Consider the following 26,807-nt stretch of genomic DNA (forward strand, 5'->3'; position numbering starts at 1 on the left):
TGTTGAGGGGGGACGCCGTGGGCTTCCAGTGCCTTCAGTAAGTACAAATATCACATTACCGAGATGCCCCTGCAACACAATTCCTGAGTACCACATATTGATCCGAGCAGTTGGGCTTACGCACTAAACTAAACACTTTCACAGCTTTCTGGCACACAAGATCACTGTGCTATATTTAGAAATGGCGTGGTCCCTATAGCAGGGCTCACTTGGCCCATGCGTGCCTTCCTTAACGATAGTCCTGTATGGGTTTGTAATGGATGTAATTTAACATTGTTCAATTATTCACGGTAAAATGTGCAAGGGCTGGGATATCAGTACATTTACACATGCTCTACGTCATTGCATTTCATTAATACGTTGCACTCCCCCGAAAGGATGACCCCCACAGATAAACTAAAACCACGATCATGGATCTGCTTTTTCTTTGCCATTTTGCCTTTTCATAGATTGGTTTGTGATGCAAAAGAGAGGCAGAATGGGACTGAACTGTTCCAACTTCTGCACAATACACCATTCAATACAGAAATGAATTAAGAACACCAATTCCATTCAGTTTCACACTTTGAATTTAATTATTGCAAAACTGCAGTTCAAATTTGAATACAAAGATTTATATTGATTTATATCACAATAGCTAGTACAACAGAATGAACAATAGATAGATAGAAAGATAGATAGATAGATAGATAGATAGATAGATAGATAGATAGATAGATAGATAGATAGATAGATAGATAGATAGATAGATAAATGGATAGATAGATAGATAGATAGATAGATAGATAGATAGATAGATAGATAGATAGATAGATAGATAGATAGATAGATAGATAGATAGATAGATAGATAGATAGATATGCCATATATTACATGCACTTCTATGAGTTAATGTTGATGGACTGTCACTACCAACAATCTTTTCTCACAGACACTAAATAGGCTGCTATCCTTTGTCTGATGAAATTCACGGCATTTGACCAAAAACAACTCTATTGTTATAGGAAGCATAGCCATCATTAGACATTCTAATTAAAACATTATAATAAAGTAATGAAATAATTTGAATTATAATTATATTCTATTATTCTATTCTATAATTCTATTCTAATAGAATATAATTATAGAATAGATAGAATAGTATTATAGAATAGATAGAATAGAATAATAATTCCAATAATAAAGTAATGAAATAATTGCAATTATAATTCTATTCTATTATTCTCTCTCTCTCTCTCTCTCTCTCTCTATATATATATATATATATATATATATATATATATGTGTGTGTGTGTGAGTGTGTGTGTGTGTGGTTAAAAGTTGTTTGCACCCTAATGTTCTGCAATACATTTTAATATATTTCATACCCGTATCATATACAGTCATACAGTTTTGAAACAACATGAAGGTTAGTAAAATATGCCTGATGTTTTATTTTATTTTAATTTATTTTTTTCTATTTTTGGGTTAAATATCCCTTTGACATTATCTGTACATGCCTCTGACTTTGCGTTCCTCTGGTCTGCGTCATACCTGATAAAAGTAAATTACAATTAGGGAATCATGGCAATAAATGACCATTCAGTGTCCATCCAGGTCAAAATTCCTGATTGCACCGTGCTCCTGGTGCATTATCGAGCATGTGAAATGGGTTTAATGAGTCTGTCTGGTGGCACTCTGCTGGCGGAGAGTGGCTTCGATGGCGTCATGTGCAGCTGTGAATACAACCAAGTGATTTCAAAGCAATCTGACGTGGTGCCCATGAAAACAGAGGCGATAAAGCCAGCACCGGTATCTGGCCCCTCTCAGCATTACGTGTGAATGGTTTCTGTTCTCCTAATCTGCTTTCCAGATGTGTGGCTTAGAGCTGCCATATCAGGACAAAGCTTCCCTGCTGCCAGCCGAGACCAAGCGATTCAGCAGGGGTTGTGACAAGCACCCAGCCTGTGTCTCAGGCAATGCATAACACCCAATCAAAGCTGTCCTCCCATTAGAAATGTGGAAGGGCTCTGGCCACTTTGTTACAGATGTCAGAGGGGATTATGATGGGATTGAGGGCAACATGTTTGTGATAGCATGTAGTATCTTTGGTTTATGGATTCTAATCCTAACCATATTTCACATTTAACAGGCAATATGTGCTCATGAACCTTGGAAGCTACAGTAGGACCTGGGAGATGAGTGAACATGGATATAAATATGTTGGTTTTTATGTCATGATGGGGACCTTCCATTAACTCGAACCCGTTGTTTTCATTTTGAGCTAATTATATTTTTCTATTACTTCATAGAAACCTTTCTGCATTTAGGTTTAGATGTAGTTATTTAGCTATGCATGTATTTAACATCGGCACAATGCACAATAGTCTCCCACAACCTGATTTCAGATTCAAAACCAGTAAATACAGAAAAGTTAAACCTGATCCACACACACACATAGAGAGAGAGAAACACACAAAAAATGTGTGAAGAGATCAATGTTCTCATCTTTTCCTCATGATGCCAGCAGCAAGGAATTAATTTCTAGATCCCAAAACATTGTCTTGTAGGTGGATATCTGCACTGCTGCGATGCTCCATGTTGATTTTACATTTTGAAGGACTTTTTATTATTCACACTCTGTAAAGTAGAAATATGTAGTTGTTCTCTTATTTTTCTATTAGAACTCTCTCAATATTTTATTCTGCAGAGAAAGTATGGACTTATAATTGCCAATAGATAATAGAATATTTTATTTGTTTGTTTATTTATTTTTACATTTTCTTTAAAAAACACCTACAACACTGTATTATTCCAGTTTATATATTACATAAATAAAACATGTCTATCTTTCTTTTTCTATTTTCTGTTTTTTTTTTTTTTTGTGCTAATGTTTGAAAGGGTGATTTCATTAAGCCAATCACTGTAAATACCATGTGAGTGATTACTCTATATTAGACTTCACTGCAGCAGGAAAAATATGCTGCAGTGAATAATCAACTTCACACTGTTAAGAACCATCCTAATATTGGACACTTTTTAAATAACAACCATGCTATTATGACATTTTTGTGATTTAAATCTTACTTATGGAGAATATTCATTCAATAAAATTTCACAGCTACTTTTAAATGGCTCTCAATGGAGAAACATTTTGCCTGCATAACAGAGTAATCCAGGGGCAAAATGCAGAGCTAACCAACCAAAACCTCCAGGTTTAGCCCATTTAAGATGATTTGCCATCAGGTGATGCTTACAGGGAAATCAACCAAACAATCTATTTTGTTAATTAACATTTAAACCATTGCTTCCTGTGCCATTGTATTAGGTGATTTATACCATGTAATATGTGTTACTAACTACAGTATAGCACTGAACTACTGAAAATCAATCTGCAAGCATATTGGCTAATTAAGATAAGCTGCAGCTAGAAGGGTAATCAGTATTATTTAATGCCAGTATATGGCCTGTTTTGTCACATCCATTAATGTCTACAGCAGATATGGTATTATTCACACAGCATTTCACAGACAATTACAGCTCTATTCAAACATGATATATGCTACATAGTGTCGTACAGTTTTGTCATGTAGCCTAATTCATAATTTTTAAGTCAAAGGAAAACTTGATCCAAGAAAACATACCAAAATACTGGTGACTCATCCTGCACTGCAGAGATTTTCTGTCAACATGCCCTTTTCAGCTAACCTCTGTAGTATAAACATAGATGCATTGCTCTACAAATGAAGATCTTTGCCCAAACGCATAGGTAACCCAGACAATAAAGAACAGAGCTGAACTGTTTTGTTTACTCAATAGATCTTTAGCAGTCATCTATTATAATGTGTTGGGTTGCAGTGATGACCTCAGCACCACCGTGCTGCCCTGAGCTACATTCTCTTGTGTTTCTGCCAACTGTGCCACACCGTGTTTTTTTTTCTTCATTAAAGTTCCTCTGTCATGCATCCATAGTCTATCTCCGCTGCCTCATACTGCCTGTCTACATATTCTCCCACAATTCCCTGCTGATGTTTTTACTGTTTTAACTTTGAAATTAATCACATGATATCGAAGGACACGACAGCTCTCATGATACTTGCTTGTGCACCTCCACAATCACTGATACACAGATCCACGTGAACATGCCCAAACATGTCTTCTCTTACACACATACAAATGTACAGGAGGGGTCATGAGCTTAACACCTGCTACCTTGAAATATGAAACACCTTCCACCGCATCCACCAATCAAAGGATGTTGTACAGCAAATAAAAGCATCTACACCACCAAGGAAAGAAAATGTTCTGAAATAGATAAACATGAATCTGGCAACGTTTTATTATTTTGGACAATGTATGTATCATGGTTGTTTGTTGAAGGAAATGAAATGTCCATTGAGTGGCGTTAAAAGGTTAATGCTTTGATGCATTTTAAAATGACATTGCACCTATAAACCCTAACCTAAACCTAACTGATAGTGTTAACAAAGCAATCATTACAGTGAAATGCATTTGCTGAAGCAGCCGTGCCTTTTTTAGCCTGGTTCTACAAGTTTTGACCTCTTTTATTGAGACAAAGGATTGATACCTGAGCAATCTACAGTGCAAGTGTACCAGGTGAGGTTCTGAGCAAGTTTACTGTGTTAGAAAAGTCAAACATATGGAGCTGGTTATATAGAGCAAATGTCAAAATACTGTATATAAGTGTATAAAAACCATGCACTATGGTAAAATAATTTTCAGGTCATAACATGGTATTGTGCAAGTATTTTACTGCCACTAGTGTTCATTTAAAATGGAAACTGCAGTGAATTTTATGTATCTACATAAATGTGTCTATTTTTCAATGAGCTTATTTTGGAAATGAATTTGAAGAAGCTTTTCTGTGTGACAAAACGTCAGAGCAGGTATGGTCATGACATTAGAGACGCTTGGTATAGTATTATAGATCTAGGACATCAGCCGGAGGAGGTCTCTTGTGAGAATGAATTGGCTTTCCTGCCTTTTCTAAGTCAAGATAATCTAGCTAAATCTAGTGCATCCAAGAGCCTGAGAGATTCAGAAAGAGACACACTACAGTAGAACTACAGTAGGCTAAATTATCGTCCACTCAAGCCCAACAACAAGACAACAGTTCATAACAGAATCATCTTTATCAGATCTGACTCTGAGATAGGGATGTGCTAAATTTAGACATTAGCTCTGCTCCAAAACCTATTTAGCTGCCTCACTGACCACTGCCTTGGCTGCTGTCTTTTAAGGCAGCTCATAAGTGACTGGTTTCGGACTGTGTAAGTACCACCTAACTGCCAAAGAGTGTAATTGCACTTTCATTCAACCTGTCTGCTGTTTTTTATGCATTGGTCTGAAAAGACACAATCACACGTGGATTTATAAGTTTATACGAATATCTTTTTATCATTCACAATATTAAATTACTTTTAAGTATTTTTAGTTAGCAATTTTCATACTTGCTCTGGCATCTTAATTTCTAGTCTTACTGTCTTAAAATTTGTCTAAAATCTTATTAGGCTGCATAATTAAGCTGTCAAACTTTTGCAGTATCCTTCAAATCCTGTCTCCATAGGTGCCTCGCTATATTTTGGAACAGAACAAATTGTGTGTCTAAAAGTGTGTGTGCTGCACAGTACATTTTCTTAGGCTATGACTAATCTGTCTACCTGAAAGTGTGCTAAATGCTCTGAAAAAAAGACACTGTGGAGATCTTATAAAATATATTTTATTCTGCGGTAATTATATAAATTAGCTGTCCCCTGTTCCACTGAATGCTTTTACAGTTTTTAATAGAATATGACAGTTAGAATTAAAAATAGACATAAAGGAATTTTACCTGTTTAGACTGACCCTTTGGGTACATTAGATTCAAAACATTGAAATCATCTGCTTTCTAAGACATGCATTTTAACAGTTAAAAGAAATTAATAGCCCATATTTGTTCACACATTACAAAAAGTAACAGTTTTTTGGTATGGTACTAACTGTGTTAAGTGCCATAAAATTACTTCAACCCCTCCCACACCGTAGTAAGATAAAGAATAATGCCAAATAATGCCAAATTTATCAGAATTTGTTTGACATTTAGTGCATGTAATGTTTAGAACCAGATGGTGTACAACATCTACAAGTAGGGGCTAATGAGGACCAAACCTTGTCCCCTTGGTTTCATCTAAATATGTGGCCATATTGATCACTTAGCTTTGTAGCCAAATTCAGGTAGAGAGAAATGCATGATGTAATTCTAACAAGCTTGGTTTATGTTCAGAAGAATGTCAGAGTTTCTCAGCATGAGATCATTGTAATAAGAAGACTCTCAATGAGGGCTGTCGAGCCCAGAAAAAGTTTGACAATGTGCAGCTCTGCAACTTTTTTGGTGACTGTGCACTCCTTCACTACTCTGCCTTTGTTAAATTCAGGGAGACCCCATAAATACACTGGCCATCTGTGAAAGTCAAAGACTGTAAGCTTGCAGAAAGGCTTTGCTCATCTGTCTTGCTAATGTGCAAGTGGATGCAACGACCTCAACCCCTCCCGCACCAGAGTTAGAAAGAATTATGCCATGCCCCTTTGGTGAATTTTATTTTCAACAGCACACCTGCCTGGCTGACAGCCCCCAGAGACGAGATTGTGGTTTAATGGCACAATGTTTCTTCCGTCCTGCACCCAATGAGAGAAAAGCAGTGGCTGGCACAGTGCTGACGTTAACACTGCTAACCATGGGACGGCGAGGACCAGTTTCTCTTTGTTGCAAACTGGAGGACGCTTCTGTCATGACATTGGGAGTCCAGCATTCTCTAATGAGCTGTGCAAAGCACAAATTGTTAATTTCTGCACAACTAGCATCAAATAGCAAGGATTGTTTTCAAACAGGTTTCCTGAATACTCTCCCTATCTTCTATTGGTTGGACAAACAGATACAGACACCCCAAAGTGTTGCCTTTGGTTATGTTAATCTTTTTGGGATGTACAGAAGCCACAAAGGGGCCTTAATTCTTTTTCTTATTTTAGGTTTTTAGGTATTTTAGATTTTGACAAAAAAGTCCTTTGAAGATTTTAGCATGGTAATAGATATGACAGTGTTAATGTATTTGGTCTTGGCAGAAGAGTTCTGATTTTTCCCTGCTGAATTGCTGCTGCAATTTGTATTGCTGTTGTTGTAGATTATTGGTGCTGCTGCAAAGCAGGCACAGGAACTTGCTACTGCCAATACATATACTGATGCTGATGCTTCTGCTGTGAGTATTTAAGGCATCCTTCTGCACAAATAATATACACAATAACCCTTGGCAGATCTATACAGGTGGAGCTGGGGAAGATGGAGGGTTTTAGAGGGACTCTGAAAGTGTGCTGCGAAATGCTTTAGTAAATGCTGACCAGCAATTGAAATATAAAGCAGCAAGTTTATTGACTGCATATACAACATGAACCAGTCAGCTTGTGCAAAGTACTTTAATGCTGTGAATATTGTCAGTTTGCAATGTGCATTAAGGATGCAGTCTGTGCCACCTAGTGTTTCATGGCAGTACTTGGTTTTTTTCTTTCCTTTTAAAGTATGCTGATCAAAACAGCCAGTACAAAAAAAATGAAAAGAAATGTATACATTTTACTCAGCAGTTTTGCATTAAATGGATCAAAGATGAAAGTAAAGACTGATTTCAACATTGATAAAGAAATGGTTGTTGAGCATCAAATTGGCATATCAGAATTCATTTGAAGGATCATGTGATAGTGAAAACTGGAATAATTGCCATCAAAGAAATCAATTAAATAAATTTAAAAAAAATCAAAAAGTCAAGTCAAGTCACCTTTATTTACATAGTGCTTTTAACCATAAAGATTGTGTCAAAGCAACTTTACAGTATTAAATATGAAAATAGTCTGTGATTAATGCAAAATGACAATAGTAAACACTTAATTTTTTAGTAAAGGCAGTTCATCACTGAATTCAGTGATGTCATCGTCCAGCTCAGTTCAGTTTAAAAAGTATCTGAGCAAACAAGTCGACGGTATCGCTGGATATTAAATGTCCCCAACTAAGTAAGCCAGAGGAACCAGAACTCCATTGGTAACAGAATGGATAAAAAAACCTTGGGAGAAACCAGATTCATTCGGCGGACCAGTACTCCTCTGGCCAGACAAAACCAGCAGTTCAATTCCAGGCTGCAGCAACAGAAAACAGAAAACAGTCTTCAATTTGTAATAATATTTTATATTGTATTATTATTATTTTTTTTACTTTGATGTGTCTCACCCAACCTACACTGTGCCTGTCAGTAGACCACATGCAAATCAGTGTGCAACATTTGAGAAGGATGCTGCGAATTTTTTTCTATTGAGATTCTGAGCATGTGGTCAATGTCATTGCCAGCTAACTCAAGGGATGGTTAAATGGTTCCTGATTAAATGGTTTACTGCATACTTTTTTTTCTTGTGAGAAAATTCAGATGAGATCACGTAAAAATCAATTTTTGAGGATAATCATCCTACAAAAGGATTATTTATAGTTCTCTCTAAATAGCAGGAATATGAGGAGTATTTTAACATCAAGAAATGAAACACTTCAGCTTTCAATCAGATGTAGTTTTCTCATGAAAAAGATGATTCATGAACATCATCAGAAGGACTTGGAAGACCTGTTTTGTTGTCTTGCAGTGATACATGAGAAGCAAGATCAAAATTGGAATGAATCATTGATCTCTACGTTGCCAGAAAGGAAACATAACACATGGAAGGTAATTTGGTTCCATCACACCCTTGAATGGCCTAACTTACTTTTTCTGAAGAGCACAGAGATTAAAATAAAAAATAAAAAAGAGGAGACAGGATGGAGGCCTGAACAGATGGGAAAAGATATAGACTGACACTGAATGGCAAGCTATACATAAAGATCCGTGAGTGGAAATGGGAGGTGAGGAAACATGAATCATGTCGCTCAGGGACACATTCTTTATATATATTCTTACAGTGTTAGACCTGCGGTTCATATATATATATATATATATAAAATTTTCTTTTCACTAAAGCTTAATTTGTTATTTAAACGTCCCTCATGACCCTTTGACTAGTTCCTTTTATTGTAATTGCACTGAATATATGGTGGTTCTGTGAATGAAAAGCACATTAAATGCTTTCTGAAATCAGTTGCTTGGGATCTATTGTTACAAAAAAGAGAGAAAAATTATGGTATTAACAGCTTACACAAATCAATTGAGAAAGCACTAACTCTCTGCAAAATATAATAGAGACTTTTTGAATTGAACCAGGAAGCAACCATCCACAGTTAATGCACCACTCACATTTTCCACAAAATATGTAAAAATCTAATGCTGAATGTTATTGATAGAGGTTTCCATAACTGGTAGAACTGATTACACTGCAAAATCCCATTTCTAATAACAGAATCCCATCCCAGCATTTAAGTGTTGTCAGCAGCAAGAAAGCATCCGTGTAAGCTGTTCCTGCTCAGAACAGACACATGGCAGTGCCAGCCAACATCAGTTGTCCAAATCCAGAGACTAGATTACTAGCAGCTCAGAAGCTTTTGGCTCTCTGTTCCTCCAAACAGCACACACACACACACACACACACACACACACACACACACACACACACACACACACAGAAATTGACCTTTGACTCTCAAGTCCCTCTGATCTGATCAATGAAACTGCATAACTTTTGTACACAGGTTTTTCATGAATACTTAATGGAATTTCATATAAATGTGTATTATAATTAAATGCTTTCATTTATTTTTCAAATAAGTTTGTTTCTTAATTCAGTTTCAGATTCTTCATTCAAGGTTTTCACATTTAGACTACATTTTTATATTATACAGGGTAGTCTAATCCTAGTTTACAGACACTGAAAACATTAACCAGAATTAAACACACAAAATGCAAAATGCCTCACATCCTTTGCAAAATTAAGCAGTGCATTCAAAATATCACAAAAAAAAACATCTCCAAAGCAAACATTTGTAAGCACCTTTGCCTTAATATTAATTCCTGTTAGATTTTTTTTTCCTTTGTGGCAACAATTGCAGGCTACCACTTTTACAGAGAATGGGGATTGCAATTCTGCTAGTTTCAATCTCAATACTGTATGTAAAAACAATGGCTTTTTAAATATCATAGTCAGATTGTATTTAGAAAGAACATAAGTAGTAAGTTTTCATTCAGCAGATGCTATTCTTAGCCATTCATGGTTGTGGCAGTCCTCCTGGCCAACCTAAGGTGCACATACACATTTTCTGTCATGTTGGGGAATTTCCATTGACTAATGATATGTTTTGTATCCTGACTTTAACTTATAGGACATGCCCCTAATCCTAACCTTTCTGCACTTTTAGACTTCATTAAGATGTTTATTAGGTTTAATTAAGCTGTTTTCCTCATGGGCACCATTGGCTGGAATTAGCAAAGGTGATTTCATGCTTTACTGTCCTTGTGGGCACACTTGCTCCCCATAAACAAAACTGACATATAAACACACACATATCCACTTAAAATGTGTGTTACTTTACAAAACAAGTAGTACTCAAAAGAATTTGTGAATATATAATTGTATACCACTTTTGACCTACATGCAGATTTTAACATTTTGCCATTAAGTGTGGACAAAAATGTCGTATAAGTTCTAAAACATTTTTTAGCACCTCATCTGCCCTAAACACTGGAAGTGTAAATTCAAATAGAAACAATCTTTCGGATATTCCATTTTTGTTCATATCCCTGATGTAAGGTTAGAATTGTCAGGATTGTCAGGTCTGTTCAAGAAAATGGATGTAATTTACACCGTCAAGAGCAAGAAAGAGCATCCAAAAGCCTGTGAGAGCTCAACATCATAAAAGTCTCATCCACATGAACAGCGTGATCATTCTGGCCAATCCCTAATCTTATAGCTTCACACCTTTGTGATCCAGCAACAAAATTTGTCTCGTGGGACATAGTTTATGTGAAACATTCTGACCTCGGGTCGCAAATACACAGAAAACTGTCCTATCCAGAAGTGCTCTTTTCCTTGGAGACCAAAGCAGATTTGTTCTAAGACAATCCCAGTGACGCACCACAGGGGAGCAGCCAACCAAAAGCCAGAGGAGAAAGTTAGGACACCCATTAATTGGAGACCTTAAGACTTGGGCTGGCTAAATAATGGTGATAATAGGCTTTGCTGCTACAGAACAAGGGATTTGGAAACAACAGACTGTGCAGGACATTCACAAAGTCCCAAAATTCATTCTGAAGGGTTCTGATCACCAAAAACTGGTCATGCATATATAGGGTGTCGGCTCATTACCAGCTTTCCTCCCAGTCATTATATTCTCATTAAACAGCCAATAACAAATCATAAGAAGATGATCAGGTCACCCTGAAATAAGTGTTCCCTTTGAATTTACACTTATACATTTAGACAGGAAGTGTGCGGCTTTCATAGCTGTATATACTATTTCTTTAAAGGGTCAGTTTCAGATTTTCTGTAATGTATATTCTCAGTTACCATCAGCTGTAATGGATTTTATCTGAATATTTGCACTCTTACTGAATTGAAAGTCCTGGTGGTTTCGTGTAACAAATACAAACATGCATCCCCACCTCAGGAAAGCGGTAATGCAATGCAATGCAATCTCCCTTTACCTTTCTCTCTTTCTCGCCTTGCCGCCGTTTTTGCATGCTGAGGCATGAACCAATTATTTCACATAAATAGATTGGTTCCCTCCTGCACGTTGTTTATCATTCGGTGTTGGTAAATTTGTTTGTGTCACCATAATTATTCCTCCATGTAATATTTTCAATGCTCTCATTTCAATTTTTTGATAAGATGGCACACGAATTCGCTCTATAGCTATCAACATGGGTAATTAAAAAAAGCAGTCTTACATATCTCCATACACAAATCAAAGCACAGAGATGAAACTCCTAAATTACTTAATATTCATATCACCCCACAATTACTTTTAAGTCCTACAGCCATAACGAGTCTCAAGGGCATCAGTGACGTCACTAAAAGTAATACAGAGCCTCTTCTACAAAAAAGTTGAAAACTGACCCACATAGGTGAGGATGGGGTAAGATGATACCCAATTTGTTTAGAACGATAATGCATCATTTAATATTTTACTAGGTAACATAAAGAGAAATGTAAGTCTATTCATTAATAGTAGCTTACAATTCTAATGCATGGCATCTAAAGTATTAGTTGCTGATTTCATATAACGTGCAGAATGGTAATAAAGAAAAAGGACTTTAATTGGCTGGCTGTATTCTTGTTAACTCCACCTTCAGATGTTGAAGGTGCTTTTGTGCACATTAAAGTGCTCTGCAGGGGCTTTCAGAGTTTAGTATTAGCATTTAACATGTCGCAAAAGAACAAAAGAAAATGAGGAAGAAAGCTTTTACACAAAACCTGACCTTTAAATTGTTCTTCCTTGGTTTTGTGAGTGGCAATGGTGTCTGCGCTGCAGTAGCAAGTAGCTCATTATCAAGAGATTTGTGCTGTACAATAAAATATAGTCCAAAGAGACTCATGGAATGGACAATGATGCCACATAACAAGGGTTCGGTGAGTCAGCTACATGAGGATAGCTTTAGGCAGCAAAGCCAGTTGAAAGAACACTTTACCGACCACAACCAGCCTCAGTGCAAGGACATCTAGATGCCCGCTGATTGCGGGGGAACTCTGTCTCTTCCTCCAGCAAGGAAACTCAATGTGAACTGGAATGTCTGATGGTCAGATCTTGCTTGTTGCATAACAGTTGATTGTTAGGGATGTCTGAAAACAAAATTTGTTCTGCATGTTTACCCTAAATTAAATAGGTCTATTCAAATCTGAAAGGCATTTCTATGTTAGATTTTCCACTACGAGAGAGTGAGTAAGTGAATCATTGATTCATTCATTCAACCGATTTGTTAAAAAATGCTCATTTGATTTAGGAATGATACAAGTGACTTCCTTTGTCCAAATATGGCATCTTCCCTACTATATAGTACACAAAAAGTACACAAATGACTTCTGCAAGACCCTGAAGTGCACATCAAATGGACACTTTAATATCCCATGAGAACATAGGAGAGGAGTCGTGGATGGCAGTAAAGTGATGCAGTTGATGTTGTGATTCAGTGACAACATGGTTGGATGACTGGATTTCATTATACTACCCTCATTCATTTTGGAAGCAGCTAATGTTGTAGTAAGTAAGTCACTGAATCATTCACTTAACCAGTCTGTTCAAAAACAATGATTCATTCAAGAATGAAACACCATTACTTTCTGTTTCTCTGAAATGAATCTGGTTAATATTTTTGGCAATTTTGTGTCGAACATGTAAGTTACTCAATATTAACTTCTTGTTTACCGAATGTTTGATTAAAATAGAACATTATGTTGAAATCATTATCAAACCATTCTTCATATGGAACAGTGATTTTCAACCACAGCTTGTTGTCGAGAATCACAATTATATAGGATGAAAAAAGAACAGAATGACTGAATAATGATTTCAACTAACAATTAAATAAACCTTTGCTTAGATTGTTTAGTATCAAAATAAATATAATCAGTGATACCTTTAAACCCCTAAATCTAAAACTTACTGTACTAATCTGTATATCTGCATAAATTGGTCAAAAATGATCTCAGATTAGCAGAAGAATGTATTCCATCTCTGTTTAGTCCCAGAAACACTCTAATCAGATCAGCAGCCCAAAGTGCTCCCAGCACAGGGAGAAAATTAAAATCATTAAATGAGCGGGAGTCCGCCACATATTTAGGGCATAATTCTACGTGCAGCATGACGTATTGCTGCAGCTGCAAATTAGCATAAATGACCACATTGAAGAATTGTTTATGTTTATAAAACATGACATGCAATCTCTCACAGCACTTCCCTTTAATACCCTTTGTTAGAGCCAGCTGTGACTGTAGAGCACTGTGGATTGGCGTGTTGAGGACAGCGGTTTGTATTAGGATGTTGTGGGTAATATAAATACATGAGAAGAACCTCTGATACTGTCAAGGCAGTTCTAGCTCCGTGAGATTGGTACCTCTGATACATCAGTCATTAACTTTTAAAGGTGGCAGGCAGGCATGACGTCTGGTTATGAATCAGATCCAGGAACTTTGAGCTGCCTTGAGGAGAAGCGCCTTTAGAATGGTTTTCCACAGTGGTGGTGTGATCATGCAAGGTGCACCTCTGTATTTCTTATCTAATAGGGATATTGAAAATGAAAACTCATAATGTTTAATTAAGAAAATCACATTTGTTTTCTTTTACCACAATATCACATTTAAGTGAATATAAATGTGTTTTAAGGACAATATTATTATTATTATCCTCTAGCCGGTGACATAATTAATGTTGTAAATGTATAAAAGTATACTGAAAAACAAACAAACAGACATTTAAACAGTTTCACTGAGAAATTGCTGGTAAAATTCACAAATGATTACAAAGAAACAGCAGGTAAGGCATTGAATTATACATAAAATTAAGTTAAAGAATATTTTGTTATAAAGCTTACTCCAGCAATATTCATATTTACAGCTTTGATTTTCTTTTTACCATGTATTAGAATTTGATTTGATAAATTGTGTGGAATATTTTTAGAAGTAATTCATTTGTTTCTAAAGTGTTCCATCATGTACCATTTCATAATATCACAATTAAATGTAGTTGAAACCATCAGATATGATTACTAAATATCACACTCCGTTACACCATTTACTAATGTTAATTTAAGCATATATATATATATATATATATATATATATATATATATATATATATATATATATATATATACACACACTCACACACACACATACATATAAAGTGACCCTAACAGCTAGTTCAATGGTATTCAAAAAGTTTCATCTTCCACTTGACTTTAGTGGGGTTTTTAATAAATCATCTGGACGTCTCCCGCCAGTGTCTCTTCATTTCATGGCCACAGTTTATTTTTGTTAAGGTCCTTTCTTAACTGTCCCTGCTCATACAGACATGTCGTATTAGAGGTAGCGCTGTGTTATGTTCACACATAATGGCTATTGGTGCTGATTTTCAATTTGTGGGCAGTCAAAGCTATTCGACATGACTGTTCTCTTTGAATCTGGGGGCAGATCCAGCAAATGGACAGAGCCCTGCCAGGAGCCCAACTAAAGATGCATCAAACAGCCATGTATTATCCACACTTCTGTTACATAATCAAAAGACTAAGGGTGCAAGCACCAGTTCTCCAGCAGTTCAACGGGTTGTCTATGATTTAGATTTTACATGAGAATGCCTTTTAGATTTTAGTATCCAGAATCTATTTATATTATTTATACTTTTTTTTTTTAATGATCAAGGAAGACAACTTAATTTCTTTGAATGCTCTAATATCCCTAAATCTTCAAAATGGAGCCAAACAACATTAAGCAGCTTACAGCATGGAAACCTTATTAAACATTTTATTTATTTATTTATTTATTTATTTATTTTGTCGCTAAACTTTTTTGCACTAATGAAATTCCTCCTGCTGTGCAGCTGTATTGCATTTCTTTGAAATGCAGTTCCACAGAATCCCCTTCCTTTCATTTGGTTTCAACTTTTAAATTCCAACTAATGAATTGAAACCACTGAAAATCTTGTCACGTCACAAACAGATTACTGCTATCTTCCTAAATATTCCTTTTAAACTAATTAAGTGAAATATATTCATTAAACCCAAGCTTTATGATAATTTTAATCTACAATGGTTTACAAATGAGTGAGAAAATTGTGAAACAATTTGGAAATGTGGCAACATTGTGCAGGAGATGTTAATTTACATATTGGCCTAAAAAGGTGAGATTACTACTGTTAAATCAACTGAGTGTAATTAGTGCTTGAGATGTTACAATGTAGCAGTATAAGGTATATTTTGACTCATCACAGAATCTGTTATAGCACCACTGATACATGCTGATGCCAAGCACTTGTGAAATTATTTCCATCATAAAATAAGGCAATTTAAGCATTTCACTGCCTACCAGTTTATTTCTACAACTTATTTGTCTGCTTGTTTCACATATAATGAGCCATAAGACCCCAGAATTGAAGGAGGACAGCTGAAGTGCGTTATTAAATAATTATTTTTGTATATGACCACTTCTCAGAATAAGAAAGGTATTTTAGTATCGGTCTGATGCAATGTTAAACATTTTGAGCTAGAAAACATTTTTGAGCTTTGGAGTCTCTTAGACCACAAACAAAACATTACTTGTGGGCAACAAGACAGACGAGGCCAGATGACGAAGAGAAATCATGATACAGAGGAGACTCTTGCCCTTGTAAGGACTGCTTACATTTTTAATTAAAAACACTTACACTTTATATCAGTCTACTAAGAGGTAGAAGTTGGTCTGCAGACACAAGTGTTTTTGCTCTCCGTTAATAGCATTAAGTTCTTTGGAGAGATGTCTCTCAGGTCACGTACATACAATGGCACTAGACCACTAAGACACAATCACAGGGTAGAGTGAATGAATTGAGCACTTCTCGTTTTAAGGATGACGACAGTGTGATTCAGAGAGAGAGATTACTTTTCTTATCTCTAATGGCAGAGCCATGCTAGATTAGACCATCAGGGAATACATTTTATCGAAAAGAGATGGCTGGAAAGTTTTAAGGTATAAATTGTGTGAGGTTTTTTAATAGAACAAGATTTTGCAAAGATGCAGTATTTCATCTTTATGAAATCTAATGCCGGGGTCACCACATGTTGAATCGGATGGTGTTTTATTCAAGCCTGACTGTTTAAACTGCTAGATATATGTGGTCAGATCAGATTTTTATTGCACAGCCATGCATGAGACATTAGCAATAGATGATCAAGATCAAGTTTCATTAGATGAACATTGATCAAGTTTTTATGAAGGCAGTCCAAATCTGCAGATTAAATTTAAATGCAAAGCAGAATGACAATTAATTGAATTTCAATTACAATATTTTATTAGAATCAATTAGTAGTTTGCAATGTTTTATTAGACTTTTAATTCATTTGTCAACAACAACTTTAAATGTTGGCTTTACAAATCCTTTTCTGAAGGTTTGGGGGGGGGGTCAAAAACCTTTAATGCCTTACAGACAGAAAGAGTAATAAAATGATAAAAATAGATAGATTAAACAATAGGAAAAAAATGGCAGACATGCTACAGATGTCCCGAGTTCAAATCCCATGCTTGTAGACTTTGCAAATCCTAACCCCCTCTTTCTCCTATCATTATTACTGTCCTATCAGATTAAAGGCAAAAACTCCAAAGAAAAATCTTTAAAAAAAAAAGTTTTGTCATTGATTATGTTTTCATTATGGTCAACTATATCTGCAAATTTAACACTAGCACTACCGGAATTCTGTAACTACTAGAACTGCCAATAGCGGTCATTTTGACTGTTCATACCAGACAGCACTGAATGTAATTTTTGTCATGTTATATTTACTTCAAAGCTTCTATGGTCATGTTTTATGAAAAATGTGGGGTAATTTAAGCATACATAATATAATATGTTCGTGATATTATTATGTAAGAGCTACTAGACCTCCCACAAAAGTGCATGCCGCAATTTGCTTTCCGCAATTTGCATCTGGCAAGCTGGAGATCAAAGTTTTTCACCGCAGTTAAAATGTTGTTTTTGAAAGTCAAAATGTCAACAAATATAAAATGAAGCAGAATATTTCGTTAGATAAAAACATATTGTGAATTTTGGAAATGATTACATCTGTCTTTATTCAATACATTTTGACTTTTGGAGTTTACAATGCTTTAGCATTATCTGAAATGTTTGGACCACATGAATCGGAAACAATTTTATGCAGCCTCTAATGAAATCTAGAATGAATAAATTGTTCTGTTATATTAGGACAGATAATAAACATCATAACACAAAATTGAAATTTAAATGAATGTGAAAATTTATTAGGTTTTATTAGGTCTGCATCATCAATGTTCTCAAGCAAGGATAAAACCTCAGTGACAGTCATTTTCTTTCTTGTTGCCATTTTGACGGTAAAGCTAAGTTTTAGCTTAGCAAAAGCATACAAAACTGCCAGAGAATGGTTGCTAGGCAACAGCTACGCACATCTTTAACGGCGGGAAAAAGCGCTGAGGAGATACAACGCCTGTATTATGTGCGGTCAAATTGACCGCTATGGCCATTCAAGGTAGAAATACTCAGAACTCTTTTGTGTTTTGTAATTTTAATAAAATAACAATGTTAAAATAAAATGTACATTAATTTAAGAAAAGTCATGGAACTGTAGTTATATGGGTTTTATTTCAACAAAGTTATTACATTGCAAATCTTTAAAACGGTCAAAATGACTGCCTTGGTAGTTCTAGTTTTAAATTTCAATGTAAATAAGAATAACTCAAATTAGTTGTATTTTAAAATTAGTAATTTTTACTGTATTTTCAATTAGAATTTAATTAGTATTTGTAATTTTTCAATTAAAAAAAGCTAAATTTGTCAAGACAAACTTTGAATTAAGCTGACTTTAGCAATGGATGTTTTGCCATTGATTATGTTTTTTTTATGAGGGCACAAAATGTAAATAAGTACAAAAAATATATGAAAAATGTCAGTAAATTTTGTAATTGATACTGTATTTGATTAGAATTCAATGAGTACTTTTCATTTTTAAGCAAAAAAGCTACATTTGTCAAGAAAAACTTTGAATGTTGGCTTGACAAAACAAGTTTAAAAAGCATCAAAGTTAGACATTTTATAGGCCTTAAGGACAGAAAAACAGTGTATAGACTGATATACAGAACAATAGACAAATAGATACTTTATGCATACTTTAAATTTTCTTTTTAGTATATTTAAGAGTTTAATGTAAGTTTAATTCCCTGCGAGTTCAGCCAAAGTGACTAGAGCTTGCCAATTGAAATTAACCCATTATATAACTTGGCCTTGGAGCAATAGGATGCTGTCTCCCACAGAGGTTGAATCCTCAGATGATTGACTGTTCAGATTAGCCATACGTCTCTGTCTCCGTAGCACAGATAAAAGCAGTTGACGACAGTCACCCTATCACTCGCATGACTGCGGTGGCCTCTTTGTGATATCGCACTTCATCATGCAAAGTAAAACTGAGGGTGATGTGAGAAAGACTATATTGATGCTACATACAGCTGTTTTCATGCGTGGCTTCAGGCAGTGTTTCATTTTCCTGTGTGTTGTTGACGCTCAGTGTGATCATATTAATCTTAAAGCATATAAATCATTGAGCCTTTAAGCACCGTAGGACGAATAATACTTGGAATATCTAAACATTGTCCTGTCCTGACACAAGTCATTGTTGATTTCACTGTTGTAGGGGAAAGACTCTAGGGCTGCAGATAAGACCGTTGCCATGGTCCTGAAGGAGATACCCAATAAGGCGTCCTCAGAAGGCAAGCCCCTCCTCACGGTGACAAACAAGGTGGGCAGAACTACTGCAGCTACCTCCAGAGTCAAACAGCACATCCATTCTCGCTGCATGGGAAAGATAACCAATGGCAAGGCTTTGACCATCACATGTCTAACCTCCACCTTTTAGCCTAACGAAAATAAGATTCACAGTGCCATCACACATTTCTAACTGACAGCACAACAGCTAGCACAGGCTCTGTGGGGTATAAGATTGAGCTTTTTACATCAGGCAAGGCTTGTTACAGGAAACAGAATGGGGACAATAGAAATGAGCTGGATTTTTTTTTGCCACAGCCACAATATAGATTACATATTCAAGCTGTGTAAGCACTTTTTCTTAGTTTTAATATGCTAGTGTATATTTGTTATATTTTAGTGTTAAAGAATTTCAGATAATGTAACAAGTAACAAAATTGTTTAATGGATTTAGTTTTCGTTAACTATAATAATATTTAGATTACTGCCACTTTCATCAACACTTATTAACATAAAATGTAATCTTTAGCAATTCTCAAAAATGATTATTCATTTTTCATATTGCACTATATATAATAGCATGTATAAAATTCACCTCACATCACAATTATCACATTAATAAAATTTGTATGTGTACTTTCATTTGTAGTTTACTAGACAGATTATTACAGAATTGCCTATTAGTAATTTAACACAGTATTTTAACAGTGATCCATTTCTAATTTTAAATGCATCAAACTACATGAAATGATAGCATAACAATTTAATTGGATGCTGAAAAATTTCTTGCAAAAACACATTTCCTTGCTTTTATAAAGCTGCTGTCACAGCTTTAGTTCATCTTGTTGTTGCCTGTGTGGTCTGTGGCTCATTCTATTTGTTTAATTGTGTTTATTGTGCTTAATACTGTTGTCTGCGTAGTTCAAGTCTGTGTGTTGTTGATGCCAGACAGATTTGGAACTAAATAATAATAATTGCATTACACTAAGCTTTAGTAGCACTCAACTGGTTTCCACCTTTCCTCCAGTCACTAAATGACAGATGATTCAAATGTGCCTTTGCAAAGCATTTTGTTGTTAGTTGTGCAATCAGTCGACAATCAATAGACCAGTGACCGTGAAGCCAACTGCACTCCTTTGCTTTGTCCATAATAGCGTGAAGGTTTGTTAATTTTCAAATCAGGTGAGATCGAACACAGTATGTGAAGCACAGCATCATTCCTCTGTGTAAAGTCTTGTCAATACTGATGCTAAAGTGTTATCAGATCAATACTGTCCATTTCATCACAATGTGGGAGCTGTAGTAACTTCAGTCTTAATTGCAAAACAACCAACGGTCCAAATGATAAGTTGATTTCACTGATAAAGTTTAGTTGACATTCAGTTAGGGTATATATATATATATATATATATATATATATATATATATATATATATATATATATATATATATATATATATATATATATATATATATATATATATATATATTAGGATATTTATAGAAATCCTGAATAACGTTCTGTTGAGAAATTACTGCTTCTTAGTCTCTGTGTCCCTGAACAATTTAAAACTGGATATTTAAACACCTGCTGTCACTTCAAGTGACTTAACGGATAAACTCTTTATGTGAAGAAAAAGATTTTATAATTAGCCAGGAACACTGTGTGAAAGACATATAAGAAGCAGTTTTTTTTTAACTTGATTCGAAACACTTAGTCATTGTGAGAACCAGGCATTCTTATTTGCGCTTCTGATTGTTTTTCAATATTTAACTTGTGCTTGTGTTGCGTAAACACTGGTTCAAATATCATATCAATTATGCAGTTAATTGTACTGTCCTCACACACAATTTAGCACTCAAGATAAAATAGTGATCTTCAACATGGTAGATGGCTACCTCGGAAACTCATTTCTTCATACATAATGCAGTTGTGTATGTTCGTGCTGTTATTTATAACACTAATAATTGCCTCACATGAGCTTATACCTCCCTCAACCTCCCTCCATAACTCTCCCCCTTAAGACTCCCGCTAGCTAAACTGGTTCCAGGTTCCCTTGACAACAATATCTTGGAGTTGTCACCAGGAGCTAAACCCACATGACACAATTAGTTGAAGTTTTCCATGACATAATTCAGGATTTGCCCTCGGGCTCAAACACAAAGACAAAAGTGAGGAGGTACAAAATGCTTGTGCTGTGATAAAGCAGTTGAGAACAACTGAAGAAAATTCCTTTTCACGTAGATAATGGAATCCCCATTATTTTTTCCGTACATATTCAATCAGTAAGTTTATTCTGCTATACAATTACTGTACAATTTGCAGTGTCTTGAAAGGGTAATCAGCATTCACAGGGCTAAATGTAGTTACTATAAATGCTTCTGAGTATCATGGGAAGATGGGACATCAGAAGCACAATGAATCTCAGAATAGTACATTATGCACTACATGAATAATCAAATCCTAATTAAAACCAAACTATGTGACCTTGATGTTCAAGTCTTGGCTGAATATAATGTAATATATTTTGTAGCGGGCCTCATGACTGTATTTCACACTGTCAATGTATTCTTTTACTTAACAATCCTTTTATATTCTGAAGGGCAATTGTCAATGCATGGATTCCTTCAAATTATGAGGAACAGATTGCAGAGAAACTATGCACAGTCAGTTTTAATGGGGATACGAGTTCAAAATATAAGCAGACATTAAAATGTTTCCAATACTGTAGGAAGGTTTAAATGAAATAAAAACCAACCACAGGAGATAAAGGCAGTATGCTTCTATTGGCTGTTATTGTTCAGTAACTATTTCTGTGGATTACGTTACGCCTGTAGGTGGCGATAATTTTTAAGATCCACTGAATCATCCATTCAGACGGATTCATTCAGGAACTAAACTCCAGAATTGATGTTGCACAGAGATGTAGCTGTTGATTCTGCAATTATATTTTGTTTGGAATTACTTTTAGTGGTGGTGCAAAAACAAACCAAGCAACTTGAAATAGACTTACGTTACTGTGTGTAAAATATACTTTTTCACTCAGTCTCCTGTTAATCTTGAGTACCTATAGAGTAGTACTGCTTCCTTCATATCTCCAAAAAGTCTTTAGTTTTATTATATTTATAAGAGAAAAATAGTCTGTGCCGATTTTTTTCGGAAAAACACGAGCCGCTGGAGGCGTGACGTGTGTGCGGAGCTAAAGAATCACGAGTGCCAGTAGGCTTTTGCTTTGAGAGCGTTTGGAAGTTGTGACATTACCGTGAAACTGTATATATTTGCTTAGCGGTTTTGGAAAAAGACTAAGTTCCACTTTATGTCGTCTTTTTTTTTCTTTAAAGGTGTACAAGGTTTACTTGATGTGCTTACGCGCCGATAGCTAAGTTAACAACACAGAGATATTTGAAGCAGTTTTACTCACTGCCTGCGGTTCCAACACACGATCGTGACCCTTTTTCGTTGGGACTGCATTATCCTTAAGAAATAAACGATACGCAAATCCGGCGTCAAACTGGGCCTTGTTTGTCAAACAAGCATCTTTGAAATGCAGGGAACAAACAAAAACACTTGCACAACTCCGTCGATGCTCTGTAAAAATAAACTCCATCCACTGGTCCCTTAATGTTTTTTTTTTTTTTTGGTAATCTGTGCAGGGTTGTCTTGCACTCGCAACCAAAACCACACTTCTTTTGTGACATTTCACTGTTGCTCTGATCAGTGAATTTTTCTGCTCTGCTCCAAGGGCACTTCTGCTGGAAGAGCAGGTGCGTGCCCTTAGGGCCCATATAAGGAAATTCCGCTCCATCTAACGTCACACAGACCCATACTCGAAAAAAAACTTTCCGAAACTTGTGACAAACCAGAAGGAGTATTTTTGGAAAAAATACTCCTTCAACGTACAAATTAATTTTTGAAACTTTGTCCATGTTTAGCATGGGAATCCAACTCTTTAACAGTGTAAAAAACTCAGTATGCATGAAATAGCATTTCACCCATCCCCCCCTTTGAAGGCTAGAAGGGATACAGCTGCTGCTACTGGGCATTTACATATTTTCCGAACCAACAAAATAATGTGAAACCTATAAAAATGGTATAAAAAGCACATGGCCCCATAGTTTCATCACTTTAGACTTTTAGAGTGTCGCAGTGACAGTCTTTTTGCAGTAAAGGACCTGTTATAGTTTGATGACTGGAAAGATGACATGAACGTGAGGTTAGCTGCATGGGAAACAGATGAGCGCACATTTGAATATACAGCTCACAATCTGTGCACAGTTCACGGAATGTTGTCAACAAAATGATAAGAGCATGTTTTAACAAATTATTTTATTATTTCACACTCAGTATTTTAACTTAAGCTTGGCAGGCCATGCATACAGCGCCATACATGACAGATTTTCTGGTACGCAAAACAAGTACTTTAAAGAATTTCCTATGCTTATTACCATTACTGTGGCAGCCAGCAACAGAACAGCTTAACCCTCTGCACATTTTTATATTTAGTTATATTCTAGTCAGGGATCCTTGACTATAATATGATGTGTTGATTGATGTATGCACCCTAGACTGAAGATGAGTGCAGTGAACTTTATTTTTTCATATATTTAGTTATATTGAAAAAGTGGAGACAGGCTGTAGCTGTCGGGCAAGATGGCGGAAAGCAACAGCAGCATTTAATACTCACGTTCTGATTGGTCAGATTGCCTGTCAATCCAGCTCTTGGCATCACATACCCCCACATAATATTAAACGCTAAATTCGAATTTTCGCTTTTCAAATTAACAAACTACACTATGTTACTAGCATATCTTCCGAAACAGCAGCCAATGAGTGCAGGAATTCTCTCTGATGCTTAGTTGACAAGTCATGGGTCAAACTATTGTTAATAATTAAAACTATTTTTATATAAAATGTTAATGAGTACAGTGCTCATCTAATCTGAGTGTACGCCATTCAGAATTTAATTCCTAATGTGTAAAAAAATTTCAATTAACACCAAACTACTAAATACACCATTAGCTAAAGACAAACCAAATTTTCCCTCAGACAGAGCAGCCAGGTAAACCCTCTGTCAACCTGCCTTCCATTGAAATAATCAGAGTTAATAAAAAAAGTCAAACTGTTCTGCAACGTGACTGCAGTTATCTGCTTTAATTACAAAAATGAGTTTTGTCAACTATTAATGTCAGCAACCCATTTGTGCCTAAAATGAAAAACTGTTTTAAACTGGATACAGGGGAACCTAATTAAACGATAAAGCCCAAAATATTTCCAAAATAAGTCTCCTCCTCTCATTATGGCCCTTGTTCTCCTGGCATTCACAAGGGAGGAAGATATACTTTTATAACAAGACTTAAAGGGGCATATTAAAAGTAATCCCCAAATCTAGCTCACCCATATAATAAAACATCTGGACAGAAGACATCATCTGCTGTTAAATAAGACTATATTTCTGCTTTTTTTTTCTTTCTTTTTTTTATCAAATGTGAAAGAAAGATGCTAGGTAAAGACAACAGTTTGATGGCAAAGTACGGTGATTTTCTGACTTCCATCAAAAATGTTCAAGGCTTTGAAACAGCAGGAGTTCAGTTTGGGTAAGATCAGACATTCCAGCCAGCAAAGGAATAAATCTCCTCCCTGACACCAGCAGAGCCAGAGATGTCTGTGCAACCCAATTAAGACTGCTGGGTCAGCGTTCTGGCACAGACTCTCACAACAGGAATGTTCTCCCAAGCACTCTGGCCAACATACACTGCTCGTGTTATTCATGAATATTCAGTATTTATTTCAAAGCTTCTGTCAAGCTACTGTACGAGGAGATCACAAACTTTGGTACAGTTTGAGAATAAATACACCAAAATCGTCAAGCACAGCTAGTTTTTGCTTAGAGAAGTATAATCCAATTTTTCATTATCATTCTTCTTTTTTTTTCTAAATTAATTCCTGCTGGACGTTTGTCTCTGTGGTCTTATTTAAGCCCCGGACAAATTAAAAAGACATTCGAGGGGAAATACAGCAGCCCTCAATTAAGCTAGTCTTGATAAGGTCAGAGTTTTTAATCAATTTGCTTTAATTTATAAACATGCAACAGTCCATTAATTTAAGCAGCGTTGCTTGAAGTGTCTGTTGTTGTTAAGCCCATATAGAGGATTTGTGAATGTGACATGAAATTACATGTGCGCTGTTTTACAACCAGCAGTGTTCTGATGACACAGCCCTGTAATAAGGATCTGTGCACTGTTTGGAGGAAACAAATGTCAGCGACATGCAAACCAGGGGTGTTCTAGCCTTTCATCCTTACTGGGAATTTATATGCAAAAGCAGCTTCAAAGTATTAAATTCAGGTGACTTTCAGAGCAGCATATGTTTAAATTTATATTTTCTTGAGTAAATTTGTGTAGAGTCAATACAACTTTGGGTTATAGACACTTTTATCAGTCCAATTTCATATCTACAACCTAATTCTCAACAGCAAGCTACATATTTAATACTGTTAAAAGTTTGGGTCAGTAAAATTCATTATTTTATTCAGCAAGGATGCATTTAAAGAACAGTGATGGTATAAACATTTATGATGTTGAAATGAATGCAGTTTTTTTGTTATATTTAAATTTCTATTCATTAAAAAATTCTAAAAAAATGCAGTTATTTAAAAATCTAATAATACATTACAGTAATACTATTTTTACTGTATTTTTTTTTAAATTGACTGGACCCAAACTTTCAAATGGATGTGTACCTTTGCAAGCTCATTAGCAAACGTATGGACACTCAATGAATAGTGTCTACTCATTAACTATCTATCCGGCTACATTCGTTTACAGCACGTTTAGTGACTTTTGACCTTGAAAGCACTCAATACAAACATCACATTTACCCCTAGCGTGTTGTTACTGGTGGATATGACCATAACCATATGACTTTTAAAAACAACCTTACAGACAGAAACCCAGGTATCAAATTAGTACTGAGGAAAACTATATATTTACATACATCAATTTTAAGTACCTTACTTATTCATTCACACATTAGCAAGCATTAGCTTGGTTGCTAGCTGCTTTAAGTCGCATAAGCAAATCTGAAAAAAGAGGGAGAAGGGAGAAGGAGTTCAAGGAGTTGAAAATATATACAGTTAAAATGTTTGCCTCAGCTGGTGGGATCCATTTTCATGTCTTAAATGTTGTAAACAATGGAGATTATCAAATCCAATTAACTGATTATCCTGTTTCTCAGGTCACTACATGGCCCCTCTTGAGACAATAACATTTTACAAAAGAAAAGGAAAACTTGACTAGAACTCAATCCAATAGATTGATCTACAATCCTTGTAGTCTTTATTTTAGTATGTGTGATATGTAGTAATAAATTAATGTATTTATCCACAGTGAGAAGATAGATTTA

General features: G+C 35.5%; 1 protein-coding gene across 6 annotated transcripts in view; it reads left to right on the forward strand.

The window, feature by feature from the left end:
* The window catches only part of LOC127959906 (PEX5-related protein), a 69,649-nt gene that overhangs the window by 14,050 nt on the left and 28,792 nt on the right, over positions 1-26,807 (forward strand). For 5 of the 6 annotated variants that reach the window (XM_052559336.1, XM_052559338.1, XM_052559337.1 and 2 more), the window contains exon 2: positions 19,335-19,439. The exons of the other annotated variant lie outside the window; for it this stretch is intronic. In XM_052559336.1, coding sequence (XP_052415296.1) covers positions 19,335-19,439 — 105 coding nt within the window. The remainder of the gene's footprint in view (positions 1-19,334; positions 19,440-26,807) is intronic. 6 annotated transcript variants of the gene reach the window in all.

Source organism: Carassius gibelio, chromosome B6 (genome assembly GCF_023724105.1).
Source record: "Carassius gibelio isolate Cgi1373 ecotype wild population from Czech Republic chromosome B6, carGib1.2-hapl.c, whole genome shotgun sequence".
NCBI lineage: Eukaryota > Metazoa > Chordata > Actinopteri > Cypriniformes > Cyprinidae > Carassius > Carassius gibelio.